General features: G+C 46.3%; 1 protein-coding gene across 1 annotated transcript in view; it reads left to right on the forward strand.

Annotated features, from left to right (window-relative positions):
• TMEM135 (transmembrane protein 135) overlaps positions 1 to 24,238 on the forward strand; it is a 497,220-nt gene that overhangs the window by 430,013 nt on the left and 42,969 nt on the right. The window contains exon 7 of the mRNA XM_040340102.1: positions 20,522 to 20,563. Within this exon, the coding sequence (XP_040196036.1) occupies positions 20,522 to 20,563 (42 nt within the window). The remainder of the gene's footprint in view (positions 1 to 20,521; positions 20,564 to 24,238) is intronic.

The raw sequence follows: 24,238 nt of genomic DNA on the forward strand, positions 1-24,238 counted from the left end.
GACGCTCTTCCGTCAGGTTAATGACATAAAATCCAGTTCCCGGACATGGGACTTCCGGGACACGCGCCATCTCGGTGGCTGCGTAATCCACACACCTCTACTGTCCTGAGGCTCCTGGGCGGTGTAACCTACTGTTGGGGCCGGAATAATGTGTCATCCTTCAGCTTTTGGGATTTATGTGTTTTCCTTTCCACTGGCTTGCTGATATATCAGTCTGGGCACTCCTGCATGGCATGCTTTTTAACTTTACATTAAAGTGAATTTTGATTTAATCTATTCCTGGGCTTGCGGCTCTATTGACTTTTACAGGGCTGGGAGAGCTCCTTTATTTGTTTTTTTTGTACTCAAGTCTCATTGCTGGTCGGATGAGTAGTTGGCGCCACCCCTGTGGTTATCTACAAATCCCCTTGGAATCTCATTGCACTTGCTTACATTTTTTTTTCATAATTATTATTATTATTGTTTATTGAATATTTTTGTTAAGCGTTAAATCACATAAGTATCAAAACGCTACCCAGCGTCGGGACCAGGTGCCATTCGCCGTTGTGACAGGAAGTCAGGTAAATCTGTGGGTGTTGTCACAAACGGGAGATACATTTCTGCCTTGTTTAGACAATACACCAATTGTTATTAGGCGTCGGCTGCAAAAGTAGCCAGAAAAGGTCTAAGGGCGTTGGAAAACTTCAGCTGTTCAGAATGAGGCAATTAAGGCCTCTATAAGTAATCCAGAGGATTACCACTGATTTGCTGCATCCTGAGGCTTTCTGAGTGAAAGAGAGCAGTATCTGAAAGTCTTCTGAGGAGGTGAGGAGGTGATTGATTTTTCTGTGTGATAAAAATCAAAAGACTATTGTTTTTCTGCTGTATGACCAGCAGTGTCTGCCCAGCACTAGGCTGTGCCAGACTCCATAGGTTCCTGTGTGGTGATGATAGACGCCCCAAGTGGCCAAGGTTTATTTTATGTTTGCTTTTGTTTATGCTGTTTGGATGCTTGCACTTGTTTCCAGCAAGATGGAAGAATAAACCAAAATCTTTGTTTTCAATCGTCTTCGACTGCCTGTCTGTATAAATTCAGTGTGTAGTGAACCCATCCAAGGGGTCACACACCCCGCTACCGAGCTAACCCCTTAGTACATACAATAACAACAATAAAATCACAAACATCAAAACCATTAAAACAAAAAAACATTAAAAAACAATAACATAAATCAAATAAAAATAGAAAAAAATAGAAAAAAAAACAGTAAAAGAATAAAAAAGCCCAGAGAAGAAAAAAAAAAAACCATCAGCCCGTCAGTTTCCACTCCCTGTCGCACAGCCATCTACCCAGCCTCAGTCCACAGAAGGGTTTTCAGTCCCCTCCTGAACTGTAGCAGGTTTGAGGTCTGCCTAAGAGCCAACGGCAGGAGGTTCCACTCTCTAGGTCCCAACCTCGAGAATGCTCTGCCCCCCCCCCCTTTTTTAATTTAAACGTTGGGACCTCCAGGCGGAATTGAGTGGCCGCTCTCAATGAACGGCCAGTGAGATGTCTTGTCAATTTCGCCTGGAGGTATGTAGGACCTAATTTATTGAACGCCTTACTGTACCTTTGGCTATATAATGGACGTGATGGTCAGGTGTCTACAGATGTTTTACCATATCTGGTACTTCTTCTTTGTTGGCATTCGCTGGTCACATGACAGCATAGTATACACACAGGGCCGGATTCAGATACCTGAGCGTATCTTTCCTCCGGCGTAACGTATCTCCGATACGTTGCGCTGCTGTAACTTTGGGCGCAAGTTCTGTATTCAGAAAGATATTTTACGGCGATATTTAGATAAAGATATTTACGGCGGTGTAACGTATGTGTTGTGGTGTAAGGCTGCGTAATTCAAATGGGGATGTTGGGGGCGTGTAGTATTTAAATTTGTCTTGACCCCGCGTTTTTAAACTTTTTTTTTTAACGGAGCATGCGCCGTCCGTAAAATATCCCAGTGTGCATTGCGCCAAAGTACGCCGCAAGGACGTATTGAAATCAACGTGAACGTAAATGACGTCCTGCCCTATTCGCGGCGCAGGATCGACGGCCATACTTAACATTAGCTACGCCTCATATAGCAGGGGTAACTATACGCCGAAAAAAGCCTAATGTAAACGACGTAAAAAATTGCGCCGGCCGAACGTACATTTCTGAATCGCCATATCTACCTAATTAGCATATTCCTCACGTAAAACACACGGAAGCGCCACCTAGCGGCCAGCCTGAAAATGCAGCCTAAGATACGACGGTAAGACACTTACACCTGTCGACAGAGGCGTTGCTAGGGGGGTGCGGGGGGTGCGGTCCGCCCCGGGTGACACCCGCTAGAGGGGTGACATCATCCCGATGAATTTTTTTTAGCTGACATGTGGGGGGGGGGCGGCTCCCCCCCCTCCGCGACTGTAGCGATGAGCTCTGCGGAATTCCGAGCGTCGCGGTACAAGAGGAGGGGGGGTTGTGGGGTGACACCGCAGCACCATCCATCCCCTCCTCTCACAGCCACGGGCTGTTAGCGGTGGTCGGCAGTCGGCACACAGGCACAGCCCACTCCTCTCTGTTTGTGTGTACAGAGGGGAAGGGGCCGAGGGGACCTTCTGTCCATGTGCCGTGGCGCTGCCTGCGATGATCTGAGGTACTGAATGGGGAGGGGGGGTGTTTGCACCTGGGGGGATTTCACTGAAGGGGTGGGGGGGGATGTACTAAGGGGGTGTTTGCACTGAGGGGGTTTTCACTAAGGGGGGGTTTGCACTGAGAGGGGGGGTTGTACTAATTGGGGGGGTGTTTGCACTGGGGGTGTTTGCACTGGGGGGTTGCACTGAGGGGGGATTTGCACTGAGGGGGGGGTCTGTGTAACATGCAGGGGTCCAGAGGTGCAGGTGGATGTGTAATGTAAAAGGGGTGCAGTGATGCAGGGTGCTGTGTAATGTAAAGGGGTGCAGAGGGCTGTGTAGTGTAAAAGGGTCCAGAGGTGCAGGGGGCTATGTGATGTAAAGGGGTGCAGAGGTGCAGGCGGCTGTGTAATGTAAAAGGGGTGCAGTGATGCAGGGTGCTGTGCAATGTAAAAGGGTCCAGAGATGCAGGGTGCTGTGTAATGTAAAGGGGTCCAGTGATGCAGGGTGCTGTGTAATGTAAAGGGGTCCAGTGATGCAGGGTGCTGTGTAATGTAAAGGGGTCCAGAGGTGCTGTGTAATGTAAAGGGGTCCAGAGGTGCAGGGGGCTATGTGATGTAAAGGGGTCCAGTGGTGCAGGGTGCTGTGTAATATAAAGAGGTCCAGAGATGAAGGGGGCTGTGAGATGTAAAGGGGTCCAGTGATGCAGGGTGCTGTGTAATTTTAAAGGGGTCCAGTGATGCAGGGTACTGTGTAATTTTAAAGTGGTCCAGTGATGCAGGGGGCTGTGTAATGTAAAGAGGTCCAGAGGTGCAGGGTGCTGTGTAATGTAAAGGGGTCCAGTGATGCAGGGTGCTGTGTAATGTAAAGGGGTCCAGAGGTGCAGGGTGCTGTGTAATGTAAAAGGGTCCAGAGGTGAAGGGGGCTGTGTAGTGTAAAGGGGTCCAGTGATGCAAGGGGGCTATTTAATGTAAAGGGGTCCAGTGATGCAGGGGGCTGTGTAATGTAAAGGGGTCCAGAGGTGCAGGGTGCTGTGTAATGTAAAGGGGTCCAGTGATGCAGGGGGCTGTGTAATGTAAAGGGGTCCAGTGATGCAGGGGGCTGTGTAATGTAAAGGGGTCCAGAGGTGCAGTTGTGGAGAGGGGTACACAGTAGTAACAAAAAGATATTGAAGGATGCAGAGGTATGCAGGGGGCACAGTGTGGTGTTTTTACATTTTAACGTGGGGGGGGGTGCCAGATATTGGATCCGCCCCGGGTGCCAAATGCTCTAGGTACGCCCCTGGCCTATAGGCTCCTGAGATGTGAATTCCGGTTCTGGAGAAAGAGAGGTGGGGGGAGGGGACAAAGAAAAATGGAGAGAAAGAAGAAGGGATAGAACGAACAAGAAAGATGGATAGGGAGAGAGAGAAAAGGGGAAGAAAGAAGAACAGAGAGCAAACAGTAGGGTAAAAAATATTTGAACATTTTTATTATTTGACACCATATTTTACCGCACCAGGTGACACCAACCCTAGTGACGCCACTGCCTGTCGGATCTTACGGATATCTATGCGTAACTGATTCTCTGAATCAGGCGCATAGATACGACCTCCCGCACTCAGAGATACGCCGTTGTATCTTGTCTCTGAATCTGGCCCACAGACTTATTTTAATTATGCTAAATGAAGTGAAAATAGACGGTTATTATCGTATTTGCTCGGAGTTTAAGAAACTGCTGAAAGATTCCTAGGGCAACTATTTTTTCAGGTATAACTCTGACCAGCGAGCCCATTAAACAATTTATTATTGTATTACAGCCCCTATTAACCAGCTTTATTGAGGTTTTCCTGTCTGCCAGCATATCTCATTATTGAAAACACACATCGGTGTTCATCTGGCAAAACTTACTCCATCTAATTCTAGATACTAATTAAGCCTTAAAGAGTGTCAAGCTGCCAGAAGCGGAGAAAATGATTTATATGGCTGCCGTACATGGAGAAAGCCGTTGTTTAATTGTTCTGTACACAAAATGCTCTGTGCAGATGCTTCAGCATACTAATTCTGGCTGCACTTTAAAGCTTGTCGCGGTTTAACACTTTGGCATATGTTATAATGAAGAATGATGGCTTACATATTGAGCTCTTTTTTTTCTGGCTTTTTGTGCTGTCGACATTTTGTTTTTAAGTTAAATAAAAATTGTATAGCGTAATTTACGATGTAGTAACTTTGCGCTGTAGTAACTGTGTTTTATTAAATTAAAATTTTGGCAAATTTGAGAGTATGCATCAGCTCTTTATTTAAGAATAGAGCAACATTCACTTTCCTAGTGAATTTGCAGTTTTCTTGGTTAATGAGGTGAAAATTCACTTTGCAAAGATTAACCAATCGTAAAAAAAAACAAAAAAAAAGTATTGTTGCTCGCACTTGATTGGATGATTAAAGTCCAAAGCACTAAAAAACAAATTCGCTATGCGAAAAATTCCTTTGCATACAGACAATTCAATTTGAAAAATGTCTTGGGAGAGTGCATGTGATCACCACAGGGCCAATCAGCGCTGTCCAGACAGAGGGTCAGGGGTCCTGCGGCTTCATAGGACAGTCCGAGGAGAATAAAAGCTCCTCCTACAAGCTTTTTAACCAGACACTAATACAGGGGTGTCAAACTGGCGGCCCTCCAGATGTTGCAAAACTACAAGTCCCATGAGGCATTGCAAGGCTAACAGTTACAAGCATGACTCGCAGAGGAATGATGGGACTTGTAGTTTCGGAACAGCTGGAGGGCCGCCAGTTTGACACCCCTGCACTAATAGAAGTCACAAGACTGCTACATACTGCCGATGAGAGAAGAGATTTAGCAGTCGTATTTGCTAAAATAACTGCATTTCCATGTTCTGTGTACTGTGGGAGACCAGATATCGTGAATGCCGAGTCCTGGGTTTATTAACACTTTAACGGCAATCATTACAGCGGAGTTCCACCCATAAATAGAACTTCCGCTGATTGGATTTCTCCCCCCCCCTCTCCGGGTTCCACATTTGGCACCTTTCAGGGGGAGGGAGGAGCAGATATCTGTCAAATCCAGGTATCTGCTTCCACTTCCGGGCATAGATCAAAACTACGCAATGTCCAACCCCCCCCCCCCCTCCCCAGCTGTCTTTTCTGGGAGATGCACCGTTCCCAGAAGACAGCAAGGATCATTTAGATCGTGCAACGCTACTCGCGCATGCGCAGTAGGAAACAGTGCTGAGACTCCGGTGATCACAGATCCGAGTAAGGGGCCAGTCCCTTACCACGTGATCAGCTGTCAGCCAACGACAGCTGATCACGTGATGTAAACAAAAGCTGATAATCGTTTCTTCTTTTTTTTTTAACGCTGACAGCGTGAGGAGAGAAAAAAAAAAGCATATCACCAGCTTATGTGAAAGGGACATCGGTCCCAAAGAGGAAGGAGGCACATCTGCCTCCTCTGTGCTGTCAGTACCCCCTTTCAGTACACCCTGCAAGTGCCTACAGTGCCCACAAGTGCCACCTTTCAATGCCCACCAGTGGTGCCAATCAGTGCCACCTAGCAGTGCTGCCTATCAGTGCCCATTACTGCCACCCATCAGTGCCCATCACTGCCACCCATCAATGCCACCCGTCAGTGCCACCTATCAATGCCCTTAAAGTGGCACCCATCAGTGCCCACCAGTGTCACCTATCAGTGCCCAATAGTGCTGGCTATCAGTGCCGCCTTATCGGTGCCCATCAGTGCCCATTGGTGCAGCCTCATCAGCGTACATCAATGAAGGAAAAAAATGACCTGTTTGCAAAATTTTATAACAAAAATAAAAATACATATATTTTTTTTTTTAAATCTGTATTTAAAAAAAAATAAAAAATAACAAAAAATAAAAACCACAGAGGTGAACAAATACTAACAAAAGAAAGCTCTATTTTTTGGGGGGGGGGGGGAATGAAAAATGTCATTTGGGTACAGTGTTGTATGACCGCGCAATTGTCATTCAAAGTGCATCAGCGCTGAAAATTGGTCTGGGCAGAAGGGGGGTTTAAGTGCCCAGTAAGCAACTGGTTAAAATTACTTTTACTTTTTTTTTTTTTTTTTAACGTATGCATTTTACTAATTACGTCAAATTCAGGTACAGACCAGGAACAAAGTGCCACCTGAAATGCACCATGGAAAAAAAAAAAGCAGCCATGATCTCATACGCTCCGGATTAGTGGTTTTAGCAATAAAACAAACCAGGCCATTGTGTAATAAGTATACATATACATACTTTCAGCAACTCACAGCTTGAAGTCATTACATGGTAAACACACACGGTACAGGAATTTATTGAACTTATGGAATCGGTTAATGCCTCGAAGAAATACACAATCCAAACATGTGTTTGAAATGGTCAGGGAAACGCTCTTGCTCCAGAACATGTGATTGTTATAAGAAGCGACTACTATGCTGAACATGTAAATCTCCAGAATGAAAGTGTCACATTTCCTTCCCCTCCTGCTGTCATGAATTTGTTCACCAACTCTATTTTCACTCCCGAGCCACTTTACTGTCAGCCTATAAACATCTCGCGTCAGCTTTCTGTCATGCGATAAGCGAGACCTTCTCATATATCATCCTCTGCCAGTGGCGGCTGGTGCTCACAAATTTTGGGGGGGGGGGCGCGAACGAAAAAATAAATAAAAAATTGCAGCCTCACTGTGCCCATCAAATGCAGCCACTGTGCCATCAATTGTCACCACTGTGCCATGCCATCAAATGCAGCCACTGTGCCATGCCATCAAACGCAGCCACTGTGCCATCAATTGTCACCACTGTGCCATGCCATCAAACGCAGCCACTGTGCCATCAATTATCACCACAAAAAATTGCGGCCTCACTGTGCCCATTCAATTATTATTATACAGGATTTATATAGCGCCAACAGTTTACGCAGCGCTTTACAACATCAGGGAAGACATTATAGTTACAATACAATTCAATACAGGAAGGATCAGAGGGCCCTGCTCGTTGGAACTTACAATCTAGAAGGATGCAGTCACTATGCCATGCCATCAAACGCAGTCACTGTGCCATGCCATCAAACGCAGTCACTGTGCCATGCCATCAAACGCAACCACTGTGCCATCAATTGTCACCACTGTGCCATGCCATCAAACGCAGCCACTGTGCCCCTCAATTGTCACCACTGTGTCAATTGTCACCACTGTGCACTTTAATTGTTGCCACTGTGCCCATTGTTGCCACTGCCCATTGTCACCACTGTGCCCATTGATGCCACTGTGCCCTTTGTCACCACTGTGTCCATTGATGCCACTGTGCACATTGATGCCACTGTGCCCTTTGTCGCCTCTGTGCCCATTGTCGCCGCTGTGCCCTGTAAAATGCACTTGCCTTACTCCTTCCACGTCCCTCGATGTCTTCTCCCGCCTTGGTGACGCTTCAGCCAATCAGGTTACCGATAACCAGAATCGGGGAACCTGATTGGCTGAGACGGCCGTCAGTCTTATCCAAGGAACGCACCCCCTGTACGTTCCGAGGATAAGACATCCAGGAGCCAAGGGCTGTACTCGGAAAGCCTATCAGAGCCGCTGGCTCTGATAGGCACTTCCGCACAGCCAACCAGCTGCCATTATTCAGGTGGCCAGCACTCAAGTTCCGGCCATCTCTGAATAGACCAGCGACAGCTGGCAACAATAACATACATTCATGCGGGCGAGAGCCAGAGGGGGCGGCGCTCCAGCACCCTCTATGGACGAACCGCCACTGTCCTCTGCACTGGTCTTGGATAGGGATCACCGAGAACGGTTCGGTAAACTGAAAGATACATTTTCATATGGTGGTTTTATTAGTCTGTTTCTAAAGAAAATCCATTGTTGGTTATGCTGAAGAAAACCTTAATTTCTGATATAGAATTAAAATTGAGGTCAGCATATGAGTAAAGGTGCTGTAAGAACAGTATCCCTTCCATTAACTCTACCCAACAGGGAGCGGACTCATGTCCTATAGACCTTATGCAAAGGGTGACTTTCTGCATGTCAGTATGCCTAAAGCATAGGTGTCAAACACAAGGCCCGGGGGCCGAATCCGGCCCTCCAGGCCATTTCACGTGGCCCTCACACAACTCCTGCAGCTGCAGCAGAGCTCCAGCCCTCCTTTGGTCCTACTCCAGACCCTTACTTTCTGCTTTCAAGCAGCATCCAGCTTCTTCCCAGCAGCAGCATAAGGAAAGGGGGTGCACTGTGATGTAAGGGAGAGTGGGGGACTCAACTCCTGATGGTGTGGTGGCTCTTGACATCTAATGTAAAGGGGAGGGGATGCGCTGGACATCTAATCTTACAGATACAACCGGCCCTTTTGAGGGCAATCATAATGCTGATGCAGCCAACGATGAAATTGAGTTTGATACCCCTGGCCTAAAGGCTTGTAGGCACTCTTTTCTGGTTATTATGATGGCCAGCATCATTAAACCACTTCTTGTGCTCTCAAGCTGTCATGGGCACACTCCCTTTAGGTGCGCCATAATTGGGGCTGGGCTCACAGTCATTGCACAGAGTGGCGCTCACACGTCATAATGTTCTCATTAGCATTTTTCAGACTGCCACTGCTGGAGAAGAAGTGAAGGGACACTGCTTCTCACTCTGCCATTCAGAACTCTCCTTGAATTAAGATATGTAGACCGAAAATGTTTTAGCCTCCATTCACACTTGTATGACTCCAAAGTAGCACTGACTTTGGAGTGCAACTTTGGATGGGTGCAACTTGTATACGACTTTGGCTTTGAACAGTGATAAGTGTAAAGGCTGGCTGGAGGCTAGCCTGTGTTTGTGGGAGGAGTCTGCTGAGTACCCTGTCAGGTCCTGTGTTGGCGTCATTTCAGGGTTCCCACCCACCCGTTTCCCCCAGCTTTCATACATACTATCTCTCTTTGTACATTTTCTTATTCTTACATTCAGGGTATGCCCTCTTTTCAGGCATACCGACCAGCTAGGCCAAGGCACACCTCAGGCCTTGGTTGTTAGGGTTATCGCATTTATTACTCAAAGACTCTGACTACAATGGACAATTATTGCACAACTGTTGCATTGTATAACATTCAGGTACGACTCTCATGCAACTTTTGAGGGTTGACTTTGAAGTCCATGGCCTTCAAGTTGCATGAAAGTCGGACCAAAGTAGTGCATTAACTACTTTGAAGTCGCTGCAACTTTAAGTTGCATATATATGAATGGTTGTTATTATTGGAAAACATGGGTAACAACTTGTCATGCGACTTTGATGTCCAAAGTTGGATGACAAGTCACACAATTGTGAATGGAGCCTTAATGTACTTGAGGGGACATGAAACCTGGAGCTTACGTCGGCCCGGAAATTACAGTTTTTGGACCTTGTGAGTCTGTGCACAGGCTCTGACCAATGCATGTGTTCCTTCTACCTGGAACTGAGAGTTAAAAGAGAATTATGGGGTTACATTTTTTTACAGAATCATACTTGCCTAGATGGATGCAACATCAGTCCCCCGACGGCTCTAACACTGAGAACTGAGCGATCAAACACTGCCGATCGCTCGGTTCTCAGGCCTCCCTGAGCAGAGAGCTGGTGACTGTCACTCAGCAGATTGCTGCTCTGCCCCCCTCTGCGTTCACTTGAGCACTGGGCTGTGGAGTGGGGCAGGAGCGGCCAGGTCCATTTAAAGCGGAGTTCCACCCAAAAGTGGAACTTCCGCTTTAAGCACTCCTCACCCCCTTACATGCCACATTTGGCATGTAATTTTTTTGGGGGGGGGGGAGTGGGGGCTTCAGTAGGAGTGGGACTTTCTCCTTCTGCCCAGGGACTGCCTCGGCGACTTCTCTTCTCGCCTGGGGTTGTCGGAAAGAGGCCCTTGTCCTCATCAACATGGGGACAGGTTGCTGTGGTGTGGGGGGGCCGCAGGGCACCCCCCCTGCCCCAAAGCACCCACCCCCCACGTTGAGGGCATGCGGCCTGGTACGGTTCAGGAGGGGGGGGGGGGCGCATAAAAAATGTGAACAATAAATCCAATCAAAATATTATTCAATACAAAAATGTCCTTATACAAAAGTGCAAAATATATTGCATTCATAAAGTGCAAACGTTCATAAATTGATTACTAAAGTGCTCCTGTGCAAACAGTTTATGCATGCCAGTGTCCCACACTTGATAGATCGATCCTGATGGCGCAGTGCTTAGACATTCACTGTTGTGACATCTTCACCATAAAGCAGATGGGGGCTTACCAGACCACCGGCAATCTTCCTTACTCAGGAAGATCATTCAGCGCTTATTGGGATCTCTGATCCTCAGATGGAAATCTGGAAGTGTTCCCCTTATGGTGACAAGATGATCCAGCTCACTGTCTCAGATGGAATGGATGGATGAGCGTGTGTGCATTGTCTTCTGGGAAGGCTGTCCACAAGGTTTAGGAGTGTGTCTATGGGAATGTTTGACCATTCTTCCAGAAGTGCATTTATGAGGTCAGGCACTGATGTTGGATGAGAAGGGCTGACTCGCAGTCTCCGCTCAAATTCATCCCAAAGGTGTTCTATCGTGTTGAGGTCAGGACTCTGTGCAGGCCAGTCAAGCTCCTCCACCCCAAACTCGCTCATCCATGTCTTTATGGACCTTGCTTTGTGCACTGGTGCTCAGTGATTTTGGAACAGGACAGGAAGGGGCCATCCCGAAACTGTTCCCACAAAGTTGGAAGGATGAAATTGTCCAAAATGTCTTGGTATGCTGATGCTTTAGGAGTTCCCTTCACTGGAAGTAAAGGGCCAAGCCCAACCCCTGAAAAGCAACCCCACACTATAATCCCCCCTCCAACCAAATGATTTGGACCAGTGCACAGAGCAAATTCCATAAAGACATGGATGAGTGAGTTTGGGGTGGAGGACCTTTTACTGGCCTTCACATTAGAGCGGAGACTGCGAGCCAGGCCTTCTAGAAAAATGGTCAAACATTCCCATAGACACACTCCTAAACCTTGTGGACAGCCTTCCTAGAAGAGTTGAAGCTGCTATAGCTGCAAAGGGTGGGCCTACTCAATATTGAACCCTACGGACTAAGACCGGGATGCCATTAATGTTCATGTGCGTGTAAAGGCAGTCGTCTCAATACTTTTGGTAATATAGTTTATATTGCCAGCTTTAGGCCAGCAGAAGTAGAGGGCCCCTCAAGTGACTTTCCTACCTGTGGCTCTTTCATTTCCTGTAATGATTAGAAGAGAGCCGCAAAGATTCTACAGAAATCTGTGCAGGACAGGGAATTGCATGGAGACGATGCGTCTATCTACACACATTTTCAGGGTCAGTCGCTCAAACTGAGCAGAAACCCGATATTGGAAAAATAGACCAGGAATAGTGTTAACAACACTTGTGAGTTGGATAGAAACCTGAGCTGTGTGTGACTGTGTTCAGACCCAGTGTGACCCCGATCCAGACAGGCACGAGCAAGGCATAAAACGCTGTTCACATTTTACTGTTCTCTAGATCTGGTTTCTTGTAAAAATCAATGTTCTATATACACATGTCCATGGAAAAAATGCTACTGCGGTCTCTGCATCTACTCCCGCGTGGAGTCTAGTGACATCTAGAGGTGCAATAAAATACTGCAAACCACAAAAGGGGCATTCGTGAGACATTTCTGCCCATGTGTATGTAGTCAGAAGTTCTTGCACCAGATTCCAATAAAAAACATTGGGGGTTATTTACGAAAGGAAAATCCACTTTGCACTACAAGTGCACTGCCAGTGCAATTGGAAGTGCAGTCGCTTTAGATCTTGGGGGGAAGATCTGAAATGAGGGGAAGCTCTGCTGATTTTATCATCCAATCATGTACAAGCTAAAATGCTGTTTTTTATTTTCCTTGCATGTCCCCCTCGGATCTACAGCGACTGCACTTCCAAAGTGGAAAGTGCAAAGTGGATTTACCTTTAGTAAATCAACCCCATTGAGACATTATCCTTGTTAATAGCAATGCATGCAGCAAATTCACAATGTTTTTTTCTGGCACTTTTACTGTACGGCACTAGAGCTGCACGATTTTGCCTAAAATGAGAATCACGATTTTTTTGCTTAGAATAAAGTTCCTGATTCTCACGGTGTAACATCTTCTTTCACATTATACCCAAAAAAATTGGGCTAACTTTGCTGTCTATTTTTTATTTTTTTTATTATTCATTTTAGTGTATTTTTGACAAAAAAAAATGCGCAAATACGTGTGACATAAAATATTGCAACAACCACCATTTTATTCTCTAGGGCAGTGATGGCGAACCTTGGCACCCCAGATCTTTTGAAACTACATTTCCCACGACCATAGGTGTGCGCACAGGGTGTGCCTGGGCACACCCTAATAACCCTGTGCTGGGCAGATTCCCCCTGCTGCTTTACTGCAGAGAAAGGGACTGGGGAATCTCTGTCCTCAGTCCCTTTCTCTGTCTCAAAAGTGAGACATCAAGGGGTCTGTTTAGAGTCTAGACCCTTGACATTTCACCAAAGCCCTCCAATGGGGCTCCTAAAAATAATTGTAAAAAACTATAATAAAAAATTATTGTAAAAAATATTGTAATAAAAAAAAAAAAAAAAATAAGAAATAAACTACTGACACCAATCTGTGCCCTTCTGACACCGTCCACTGCTCTACTGACACCAACCTCTGCTCTACCGACATAGTACACTGCTCTACCAACACCATCCCTTGCCATATAAATATATATATATACACACGCATGTGTGTTTGAACTTTGGGGTGCACACCCTAATGCAATAGGCTGTGCACACCTATGTCCATCTACACTGCAGTGTATTTAAGCATCATGGGAAATGTAGTCCCAAAACATCTGGGGTGCCAAGGTTCGCCATCACTGCTCTAGAGTCTCTGCTAAAAAATATATATATATATATATATATATCATGTTTGGGTGTTCCAAGTAATTTTCTAGCAGAAAATAATGATTTTTTTACTTGTAAGCAACACATGTCAGAAAAGGTTTGGTCTTTAAATGGTTAAACTTCATTCATTTACACACCAGAGTTCTTTCCTTTGATAAAAGAACGAAAAGATACTTAGTTTCCACTTATTCTCCTGTTGTATTAAAACTTCTTTGGATTTTGTTTATCCAGCTGTGAGAACTCTCTGCACTCGTTATGCCGCGTACACACGATCGGATTTTCCGTCGGAAAAAAGTCGGATGGTTTCTGCTGAAGCTTGGCTCAAGCTTGGCTTGCATACACACGGTCACACAAAAGTTCTCTGAACTTTCGACCGTCAAGAACGCGGTGCAGGAACAAAGATTGTCTCTGGACAGCCGCACTCTGAACAAATTGTAGCCTTTTATTAAAAGGACAGCACTACAAGTCACAGCAAAATATAATAAAACCTGACTGCTGACGCGTTTCGCACTGAAACTAGCACTAAGCACTCGTTTCAGTGTGAAACGCGTCAGAAGTCAGGTTTTATTATATTTTGCTGTGACTTGTAGTGCTGTCCTTCTTTTAATAAAAGGCTACAATTTGTTCAGAGTGCGGCTGTCCAGAGACAATCTTTGTTCCTTCTTTGCTAAGTGCAACGGAGGATATTCATCTGGGTTCTCACCTGGAGCGGCTATTCCCTTTTCCCCTGCTATCAAGAACACGGTGACGTACGACGCTACGATGAGCCGAGAAAATTAAGTTCAATGCATGCGTCGAAAATTTTGCGCGTCGGAATTGCTACGGACGATCGGAATTTCCGATTTGGAATGTTTTCCGTCTGAAAATTTGAGAACCTGCTCTTAAATTTTTGTTGGCGGAAATTCCAACTGGAAAAGTCAGATGGAGCCTACACATGGTCGGAATTTCCGACCAAAAGCTCACATCGGACTTTTCTTGTCGGAAATTCCGACCATGTGTACACTTCATAAGAAATATTGTGACGTGCTGTTTTGAAGATCGGAAAGGGAGAAAGATTGCAATTTTAATTCTTCTTCAATTCAAGCTCTATGTGGCACAATTCTTGTGACAAATTCACAAAATATTGGCATGTTGGTGATATTTCAAGTGTAGTTGCATAAGACCTCTTTCAGGTTGAATTGTGTCACAAATGTAATTATTGTTTTGCATCTTTGAGACATTTCCAAAACAAAATTACTTTCTAAGTTCTTCTGGAACCTCTCTATATAGCTCCTCCTACCTGTAAACTTTGGTTCCAGTCCCCACCATGGCACTACCTTCCTGGAGTTTGCATATTCTTCCAAGTGCCTGCGTGGGTTTCCTTTGGGTACTCCAGTTTCCTCCCACACTCCAAAGACATGCTGTTGGGTTAATTGGCTCTTGTTTAAAGTGGAGTTTAAATTGTTTTTTTTTATACTTACCAGAAATAGAGGTTGCTATGCGGAAGTCCGTAATCTGCCTCTTCATTGTCCGCGGTGGGTCTTCTTCCTCCGTCCTCCTGCGGTGTCTTCCTGTGAATGGGGCGCACTGCCTTCTGGGAACTGTGGGGCAAATCCACAAAAAACCTGCCTAACTTAACTTTTAGCAGTTAAGTTACACTTGCGGAAAATTTCTACCTAAGTGCCCGATCCACAAAGCACTTACCTAGAAATTTTCGGCTGTGTAACTTAAGTGCCTCCGTCGCAAGGCGGTCTTCTCATCCAGGGGACGATGCCAATTTAAATGAGGCGCGCTCCCGCGCCGGCCGTACTGCGCATGCTCGTGACGTCATTTTCCCGATGGGCAGCGCGCGAAATTACGTTACGTCGGGCTTTGTGGATTGCGACGGGACAATAAAGTTGCGTCGGGTAAAAAAAAAGTTACGCGCCGGGAAAAAAAATTAAAAATTTTAAAAAAAAGCGGCGATCGAAAAAAAGGTCTGTTTTTACATGGTGTTACTAGTTTACACTTTGTAAAAGCAGAACTAATTTTACGTATGCATTGCAAACGTAAACTTACGCAGAAAACACAAAGCTGAAAAGCTTTGTGGATCTCCGTAAGTCCTCATTTGCATACGCAAAGCGGCATTTCGACTCGAAATGCCCCCAGCGGCGGATGCGGTACTGCATCCTAAGATCTGACAGTGTAAGTGTCTTACAGATGTCGGATCTTCTGCCTATCTTTGGAAAACTGATTCTGAGGATCAGTTCCAAAGATAGGCACAGGGATACGCAGGCTGAACAGCAGTTCCGCCTGCGTATCCCTTTTGAGGATTTGGCCCTGTGTGTATTCCAGAGAGCAGCCGGTGTATTGTCACAGTTTACTGCCTATCCTAGAATGCTCCGAAAGTCACGTGGCGGCCAACTGCGCATGCGTTCCAATGGATTCACGACAGTGCACACCAGTGAAACCTCGGTCGGCATCCAGGCTCTTTCCTTAACATCCCCGTGGATTGGAGGATGTTAAAAAAAGAGCCAGGAGGCCGAGCGAGCCACTTTCCTCTAAATCCACGTCGCCCTGAATGCCGGGTTCGCTGGTGTGCACTGTCGAAAATCCATTGGAACGCATCGCACTTGCGTTTGGAACGCATCGCGCATGCGCAGTTGGCCGCCACGTGACTTCCGCAGCATTCTACGATAGGCAGCAAACTGTGACACTACACCGGCCCATTCACAAAGAGTCGCGCAGCTCGCGCATGCGCAGTAGGAAACGGGCAGTAAAGCCGCACGGCTTCACTACCTGTTTCCCTTACTGAGGATGGCGGCGCCGGGAGCTGCTAGCATCGAGGGGTCGGACTCGGGGCAGCTGACATTGCGGGCGAGTAGGACAGGTAAGTGTCCTTAATAAAAGTCAGCAGCTACGGTGTTTGTAGCTGCTGACTTTTTAAAAAAAAAATTGTGGGTGGAACTCCGCTTTAACCACTTGAGCCCCGGAAGGATTTGCCCCCCCTTAATGACCGGGCCATTTTTTGCGATACGGCACTGTGTTATTTTAACTGGCATTAACGCGGTCGTGCGAAGTTGTACACAAACAAAATTGATATCCTTTTTTTCTCACAAAGAGAGTCTTTTGTGGTATTTGACCACCTCTGGGGTTTTCATTTGTTGCGCTATAAACAAAAAGAGAGCGACAATTTTGAGGGAAAAAAATATATATTTTTTATTTTCTGCTTTAAAACACACACACACACACACACACAATAAACAAATGCAAAAAATCTAATTTCGGGCAATTTGTATTCTGCTACATACTTTTGGTAAAAAAAAAAAAAAAAGTGTTAATTGGTTTGCCCAAAAGTTATAGCGTCTACAAAATAGGGGATAGATTTATGGCATTTTTTTTTTTACTAGTAATGGAGGTGATAAGTGGTTTTTAACGGGATTGTGGCGGAAAGATCGGACACCTAACAGACATTTTTGACACTTTTTTGGGAATCGTGACATTATTACAGTGATCAGTGCAAAAAATATGCACTGACATTGTACTAATGGCACTGGCAGGGAAGGGGTTAACATCAGGGGCAATCTCGGATCTCTGCCTTCCCACAGTACAAGCACATCCCCCGTACACACGATCGGCAAACACTCTCTAGGAACACATTTACCCCCCCCCCATGTTAACTTCTTCACTGCCAGTGTCATTAGTACAGTGACAGTGCATATATTTAGCACTGATCACTGTATTCGTGTCACTGGTTCTAAAAAGTGTCACTTAGTGTCCGATTTGTCCGCCACAATGTCGCAGTCCTGCTTTAAGACGTCATCATTACAAGTAAAAAAAAAATGTAAATAATAATTTTATTTTTTTAAATTGTTGTTCTTTTTTTCTGTTTATATAGCAAATAATAAAAAACGAAGAAGGTATCAAATACCACCAAAAGAAAGCTCTATTTGTGGGAAAAAAAGAGATCAATTTTATTTGAGTACAGCGTTGCATGACCGCCCAGTTGTCAGTAAAAGTAACGCCTGTTCATGAAAGTGTGTAAATCTTCCAGAGGGCAAGTGATTAAAGTCTAAATAGAATTATTAACCACTTGCTTACTGGGCACCTAAACCCACCTCCTGCCCAGACCATTTTTTAGCTTTCAGCGCTCTTACTCTTTGACTGACAGTTGAGCGATCATACAACACTGTACCCAAATGACATGTTTATCATTTTTTTCCCACAAATAGAGCTTTCTGTTGGTGGTATTTGATCACCTCTGTGTGTTTTTTTTTTTTTTTTTTTTTTTAAAACAGACCGGATTAATAAAAAATACGAAACCTTTTTACGGGTAATTTTTCTCCTACATTGATGTACTCTGAGGAGGCTGCACTGGTGGGCACTGATAGGCGGCACTGGTGGACACTAAGAGGTGGCATTGGTGGGCACTGAGAGGTGACAGAGCTGGCACTGAAGGGCATTGATAGGTGGCACTGGTGGGCACTGAGAATTGGCACTGATAGGTGGCAGTGATGGGCACTGATAGGTGGCAGTTATGGGCACTGATAGGTGGCAGTGATGGGCACTGTTGTGCGGTCATGATGGGCACTGATCAGCACTGGTAGGTGAGACTGATAGACAGCACTGCTAGGCGGCACTGATGAGGCTCTGGTGGGCATTGATAGGTGGCACTGTTTTTCACTGGTGGGCACTGATAGGCGGCACTGTTGGACACTAAGAGGTGGCATTGGTGGGCACTGAGAGGTGACAGAGCTGGCACTGAAGGGCATTGATAGGTGGCACTGGTGGGCACTGAGAATTGGCACTGATAGGTGGCAGTGATGGGCACTGATAGGTGGCAGTGATGGGCACTGATAGGTGGCAGTGATGGGCACTGATAGGTGGCAGTGATGGGCACTGATGGGCGGTCATGATGGGCACTGATCAGCACTGGTAGGTGAGACTGATAGACAGCACTGCTAGGCGGCACTGATGAGGCTCTGGTGGGCATTGATAGGTGGCACTGTTTTTCACTGGTGGGCACTGGCAGGCAGAACTTCTTGGCACAGATGAGGCTGGTGTGCCTCTTCCACTCGGGACCGATGTCCCTTACACAAAAGCCGGTGATCGGCTTTTTTTTCTCCTCACGCTGTCAGCGTGAGGAGAAAATAAACTATTACCAAGCTTTTGTTTACATCACGTGATCAGCTGTCATTGGCTGACAGCTGATCACGTGGTAAGGGGCCGGGACCAGCCCCTTACTCGGATCTGTGATCACCTGAGTCTCAGTGACTCGGTGATCACAGCGAGCGCGCCCCCTGAAGAGGATGTTTATTGACGGCCTGCCGGCAAAGCAGGTCCGCGCTGTAGCAGTCATTCGGCTATAGCGTGGACGCCAAGTGGTTAAACGTTGAAATGCACATATAGGGAGTTCTGTACCTGCTCAGTCCTTGGCATTTTTTCCAGGCATTGCCTTAGTACACCAACCTTCCTCTTTCATCTGTTAATATTCTGGTGATCTGAATAGCTATTCCCAAACACAGCTACTGCCAGCCCCCCCCCCCCCCCCCCGTGTCTCTTTCTTATTGAAGGCCCGGTGAAAAAATATCAGAACATAAGAACTATACCTTGATGTTTTTAACTGGTTCCCGACCGACTCACACAGATATACTGCAGCAGAGTGGCTCTCCTTGGTGAAATTCCGTAAATATACGGGTTCGCCCAGGAGAGCCATGCTATCTGAGGAGAGAAGAAAGATTGTGGGGCAGATCCACGTACCTGAGCATAAGAATCCACCGGGCGCAGTGTATCTAAGATACACTACGCCGCCGCAACTTATTTATTTTTTTCGAATTTGCACCGTAAGTTACGGCGGCGTAAGGGCGCGGGATTCAAATGGATGTAATGGGGGCGTGTTTTATGTTAATACGTCGTGACCCGACGTAAGCAGCGTTTTTTTTTAACTGCGCATGCGCCGTCCGTGGGGGTATCCCAGTGCGCATGCTCGAAATTAACCCGGAAAAAGCCAATGCTTCCGACGGTGACGTCGTTCTATGCAAATCCCTATTCGCGAACGACTTACGCAAACGACGTAAAAAATTCAGAATTGGACACGGGAACGACGGCCATACTTAACATTGAGTACGGTTAACTATACGCCGGAAAAAGCCGAACGAAAACTAAGTAAAAAATTGCGCCGGACGTACATTCGTGGATCGCCGTAAATAGCTCATTTGCATACTCAATGCGGAATTCGACGGTAACGCCACCTAGCGGCCGCCGAAATGTTGCACCTTAAGATCCGACGGCGTACTAAGACGTACGCCTGTCGGATCCCTCCGAGATGCCGTCGTATCTTGTTTTGTAGATACAAAACAAAGATACGACGCTGGAATTTTAAAATTACGTTGGCGTAGCAATAGATACGCCGGCGTAATCTTTTTGTGGATCTGCCCCTGTGTGTTTCTACAAGTGTGAGATGGAGTTTGGCTTAAATTTGTTAGTGTATCTCAATCTGCTAGTACATCCAACACTCCCCCCCCCCCCCAGACTGCCAATGATGCTGTCCATAGGTGCTATCTGTGCTCCTTCATCCAGAGCGGGGGCATTCTAATACAGAAAGTGTGTTACTGGCCAGAACACCAGGTAAAAACAGAGGGAAAAATGCCCAAAAAAACGACAAAACAAATAGCCACCACATCTAAGGGTCGGTAATCTGCAGTATATTACATTTTTGGTTTGGGGTTTAATACCGCTTTAAAACAGTTGTTTACTTCTTTACCTGACATTTTCCATTGCCTGTATATAGCAGGGGCAGTTTGCGGACCAGACCAGTGCTATGTAGTTTCTCATCTGACACGGCTGTCTGTGTTTGCTGCAGTTTTTGTGAAACCAATCAACAATTTTGGGAGGATCAGTCCCGATACTGCCGCCCATGTGTTTCTCTTTCCTTTATTAGACCTGAGATCACAGATCTGTAGTAATGCAATTACTGAGTGACATGGAAATGTGTTCATGGACAATGAAAATGATGACTCCCCTTTTTGTCATTGCAGATGTAAAGATGGACTCCAAGGATTTGCCTTCTCAGCCCTCAAGTAAGTAGAATGCTAGCATTGCGTATAATATGGGATGAATGATAGGAAGCATTTCACACACTGGACTCCCGGCAATGACTTCAGAGACGTGACTCCTCATCAGATCTGCCCACCTGCCCCTATTCTCTGCCTGTTGGGATATATTCATTGGGGTGGATTCAGGTAGGGGCACGCACTACTACGGAGGCGCAGCGTACCGTTTTTACGTTACGCCTCCGTAAATTACCTGCGCTATGCTTCATTCACGAAGCAGTAGCTCCGTAATTTGCGTGTGCGCTTCGGAAAACTGCCCGGCGTAAGCGCGCGTAATTTAAAGCGGTTCTCCACCCTAAAGTGGAGTCCCGCTGATCGGAACCCTCCCCCCTCCGGTGTCACATTTGACACCTTTCAGGGGGAGGGGGGTGCAGATACCTGTCTAAAGACAGGTATTTGCACCCACTTCCGGCACGGCATTCACAGGCAAAAGACGGGCATTCCGTCACATCCCGTCGCCCCCCCCCGTTGTGTGCTGGGAACACTCGGCTCCCTGCACACAGCGGGAGCCAATCGGCGGGCGCGGCGCGACTCGCGCATGCGCCGTAGGGAACCGGGCAGTGAAGCCGCAGCGCTTCACTTCCTGGTTCCCTCAGCGTGGATGGAGGGGGGAGCAGCAGGGTGACGAGCGATCGCTCGTGCTCTGCTGCGGACGGCGCTGGACTCCAGGACAGGTAAGTGTCCTAATATTAAAAGTCAGCAGCTGCAGTATTTGTAGCTGCTGGCTTTTAATATTATTTTCCCGTGGCACATCCGCTTTAAATGATCCCGTAGGGGGCGTGGATCATTTAAATTAGGCGCGTTCCCGCGCCGAACGTAGTGCGCATGCTCTGTCGGGAAACTTTCCCGACGTGCATTACGGTAAATGACGTCGCAAGGACGTCATTTGCTTCAACGTGAACGTAAATGGTGTCCAGCGCTGTTCACGATTCACTTACGCAAACGACGTAATTTTTTTAAATCGCGACGCGGGAACGACGGGTATACTTAGCATTGGCTGCCCCTGCTAATAGCATGGGCAGCCTTACGCAGAAACCGACGAACGCAAATTACGTAAAATGCAAACGCAGGGCGCGCGTACGGTTGTGTATCGGCGTGAGTATGCAATTTGCATATTCTACGCTGACCACTACGGGAACGCCACCTAGCGGCCATCGTAAGAATGCAGCCTACGATACGACAGCATAAGAGCCTTATGCCAGTCATATCTTAGGCTGCAGTCGGCGTATCGACCTTTCTGAATCAGGAGCAGTCGATACGCCGGCGCAACTAAGCAATTGCGCTGCGTATCTATTAGGGTTGTCCCGATACCACTTTTTTAGGACCGAGTACAAGTACCGATACTTTTTTTCATGTAGTCGCCGATACCGAATACCGATACTTTTTTTAAATGTCATGCGACAGTTTTCAAACCACAATACAGACTAAGGATATTTTCTTTAGAATTATGAAGAACTCTAACTCAAGACATTATAAAAGAATAAAAATGAGTAAAAATGAATAAAAATGTTTTATTTGCTTGTCACGCAGTAGTAAAAAACTCAAAGAATTTTCATAGAACATGTTGATAAATACAAAAAAAGTATTCTATTTAGGTATCGGGAGCATTTGCGCGAGTACGAGTACTCCCGCAAATACTCGGTATCGGTCCCGATACCGATACTAGTATCGGTATCTGGACAACCCTAGTATCTATGGATACGCAGACGCAATTGCTTACTGAATCTACCCCATTGTTTTTATAGTTTGCAGAATGCAGCCAGGATACATTTTTATTTTTTATTTTTTGCATATATCGAACTGATATGATTGCAATGGTTTATTTAACCACTTCACCCCCGGAAGGATTTACCCCCTTAATGACCAGGCCATTTTGTGCGATACAGTACAGCGTCGCTTTAACTGACAATTACGCGGTTGTGCGACGTTGTACATAAACAAAATTGAAAATTTCCCCCCACAAATAGAGCTTTCTTTTGGTGGTATTTGATCACCTCTGCGGTTTTTATCTTTTGCACTATAAACAAAAAAAAGACAGACAATTTTGAAAAAAAAAAAAAAAAAAAAATTGTTTTACCTTTTACTATAATAAATATACCAAAAAAAACTATTTTATTTATCAGTTTAGGCCAATATGTATTCTTCTACATATTTTTGGTAATCATTAATGTCAGTGGGGGGAATAGTACCCCATCATTGGTATCAGTGGGAGGAATAGTGCCCCATCGTTGGTATCAGTGGGAGGAATAGTGACCCATCGTTGGTATCAGTGGGGGGAATAGTGCCCCACCGTTGGTGTCAGTGGGGGGAATAGTGCTCCATTATTGGTGTCAGTGGAAGGACTAGTGCCCCATCGTTGGTGTAAGAAGAAGGAATAGTGCCCTATCATTGATGTCAGTGGGCCCACCGATCCTTTGGTAAAGGGGGAGAACACTGATCTGCTTATGTAAACAAGGCAGATCGCCATTCTATCACTACAGAAGGCATGGATCCTTTGGCCCAGATTCTCGTAGATGGGCGTAATACTGCGGCGGCGTAACATATGTCATTTACGTTACGCCGCCGCAAGTTTTACAGACAAGTGCTTTATTCACAAAGAACTTGCCTGTAAAGTTGCGGCGGCGTAACGTAAATCCCCCGGCGCAAGCCCGCCTAATTCAAATGAGCCGGGTAGGGGGCGTGGATCATTTAAATTTAGGCGCGTTCCCGCGCCGAACGTACTGCGCATGCGCCGTCCCTAAAATTTCCAGACGTGCATTGCGCTAAATGACATCGCAAGGACGTCATTGGTTTCGACGTGAACGTAAATGGCGTACAGCCCCATTCACAGACGACTTACGCAAACAACGTCAATTTTAAAATTTCGACGCGGGAACGACGGCCATACTTAACATTGGTTGCCCCTCATATAGCAGGGGCAACTTCACGCATCGCAAATCTAACGTAAACGTCGTAACTTCACTGCGTCGACCGCGCGTACGTTCGGGAATTCGTGTATTTTGCTAATTTGCATACACGACGGGGCTGATTCTAAGAATCAGGCGCATAGATACGACGGCCCAGATTAGGACTTACGATGGCGCACATTGCGTTGCGCCGTCGTAAGCCCTTTCAGAATCTGGGCCTTTGTTTCTGCAAAGCAGAGGCGCACCAATGAATGCCTTCCCCTAGTACAAGCACCTCCCCCACAGTAAGAAAACACCAGCTAGGCACACAGTTAACCAGTTGATTGCCCCTGATCCCAGCCAATGTCATTAGTACAGTGATAGTGCATAATTTTCAGCACTGATCATGAAAGCCCCTGGGGCACACTGGGGCAGCGTCATTGGTAAAGCGCCGTTATTTTTAGCGGCTCTCTACCGCCAATTTCGCGGCGCTATTGGCCCCCCCCCCCCGCTAGCCACGAGAAAAGGTTAAAAACCAGCGTTAAGCACCTCTGCAGAGGCGCATTGTTGGCGGTAAAGCCGCGGTGTCCGATTGATTTCAATGGGCAGGAGCGGTATACACACCGCTCTTTCACTGCTCCAAAGATGTTGCTAGCAGGACTTTTTTTTACTGTCTTGCTAGCGCACCGCTCCAGTGTGAAAGCCCTCGCAGCTTTAACACTGGAGATACAGCAGCGGCTGTTTCAGGTGTTTTGCA

Source organism: Rana temporaria, chromosome 2 (assembly GCF_905171775.1).
Source record: "Rana temporaria chromosome 2, aRanTem1.1, whole genome shotgun sequence".
Lineage (NCBI taxonomy): Eukaryota > Metazoa > Chordata > Amphibia > Anura > Ranidae > Rana > Rana temporaria.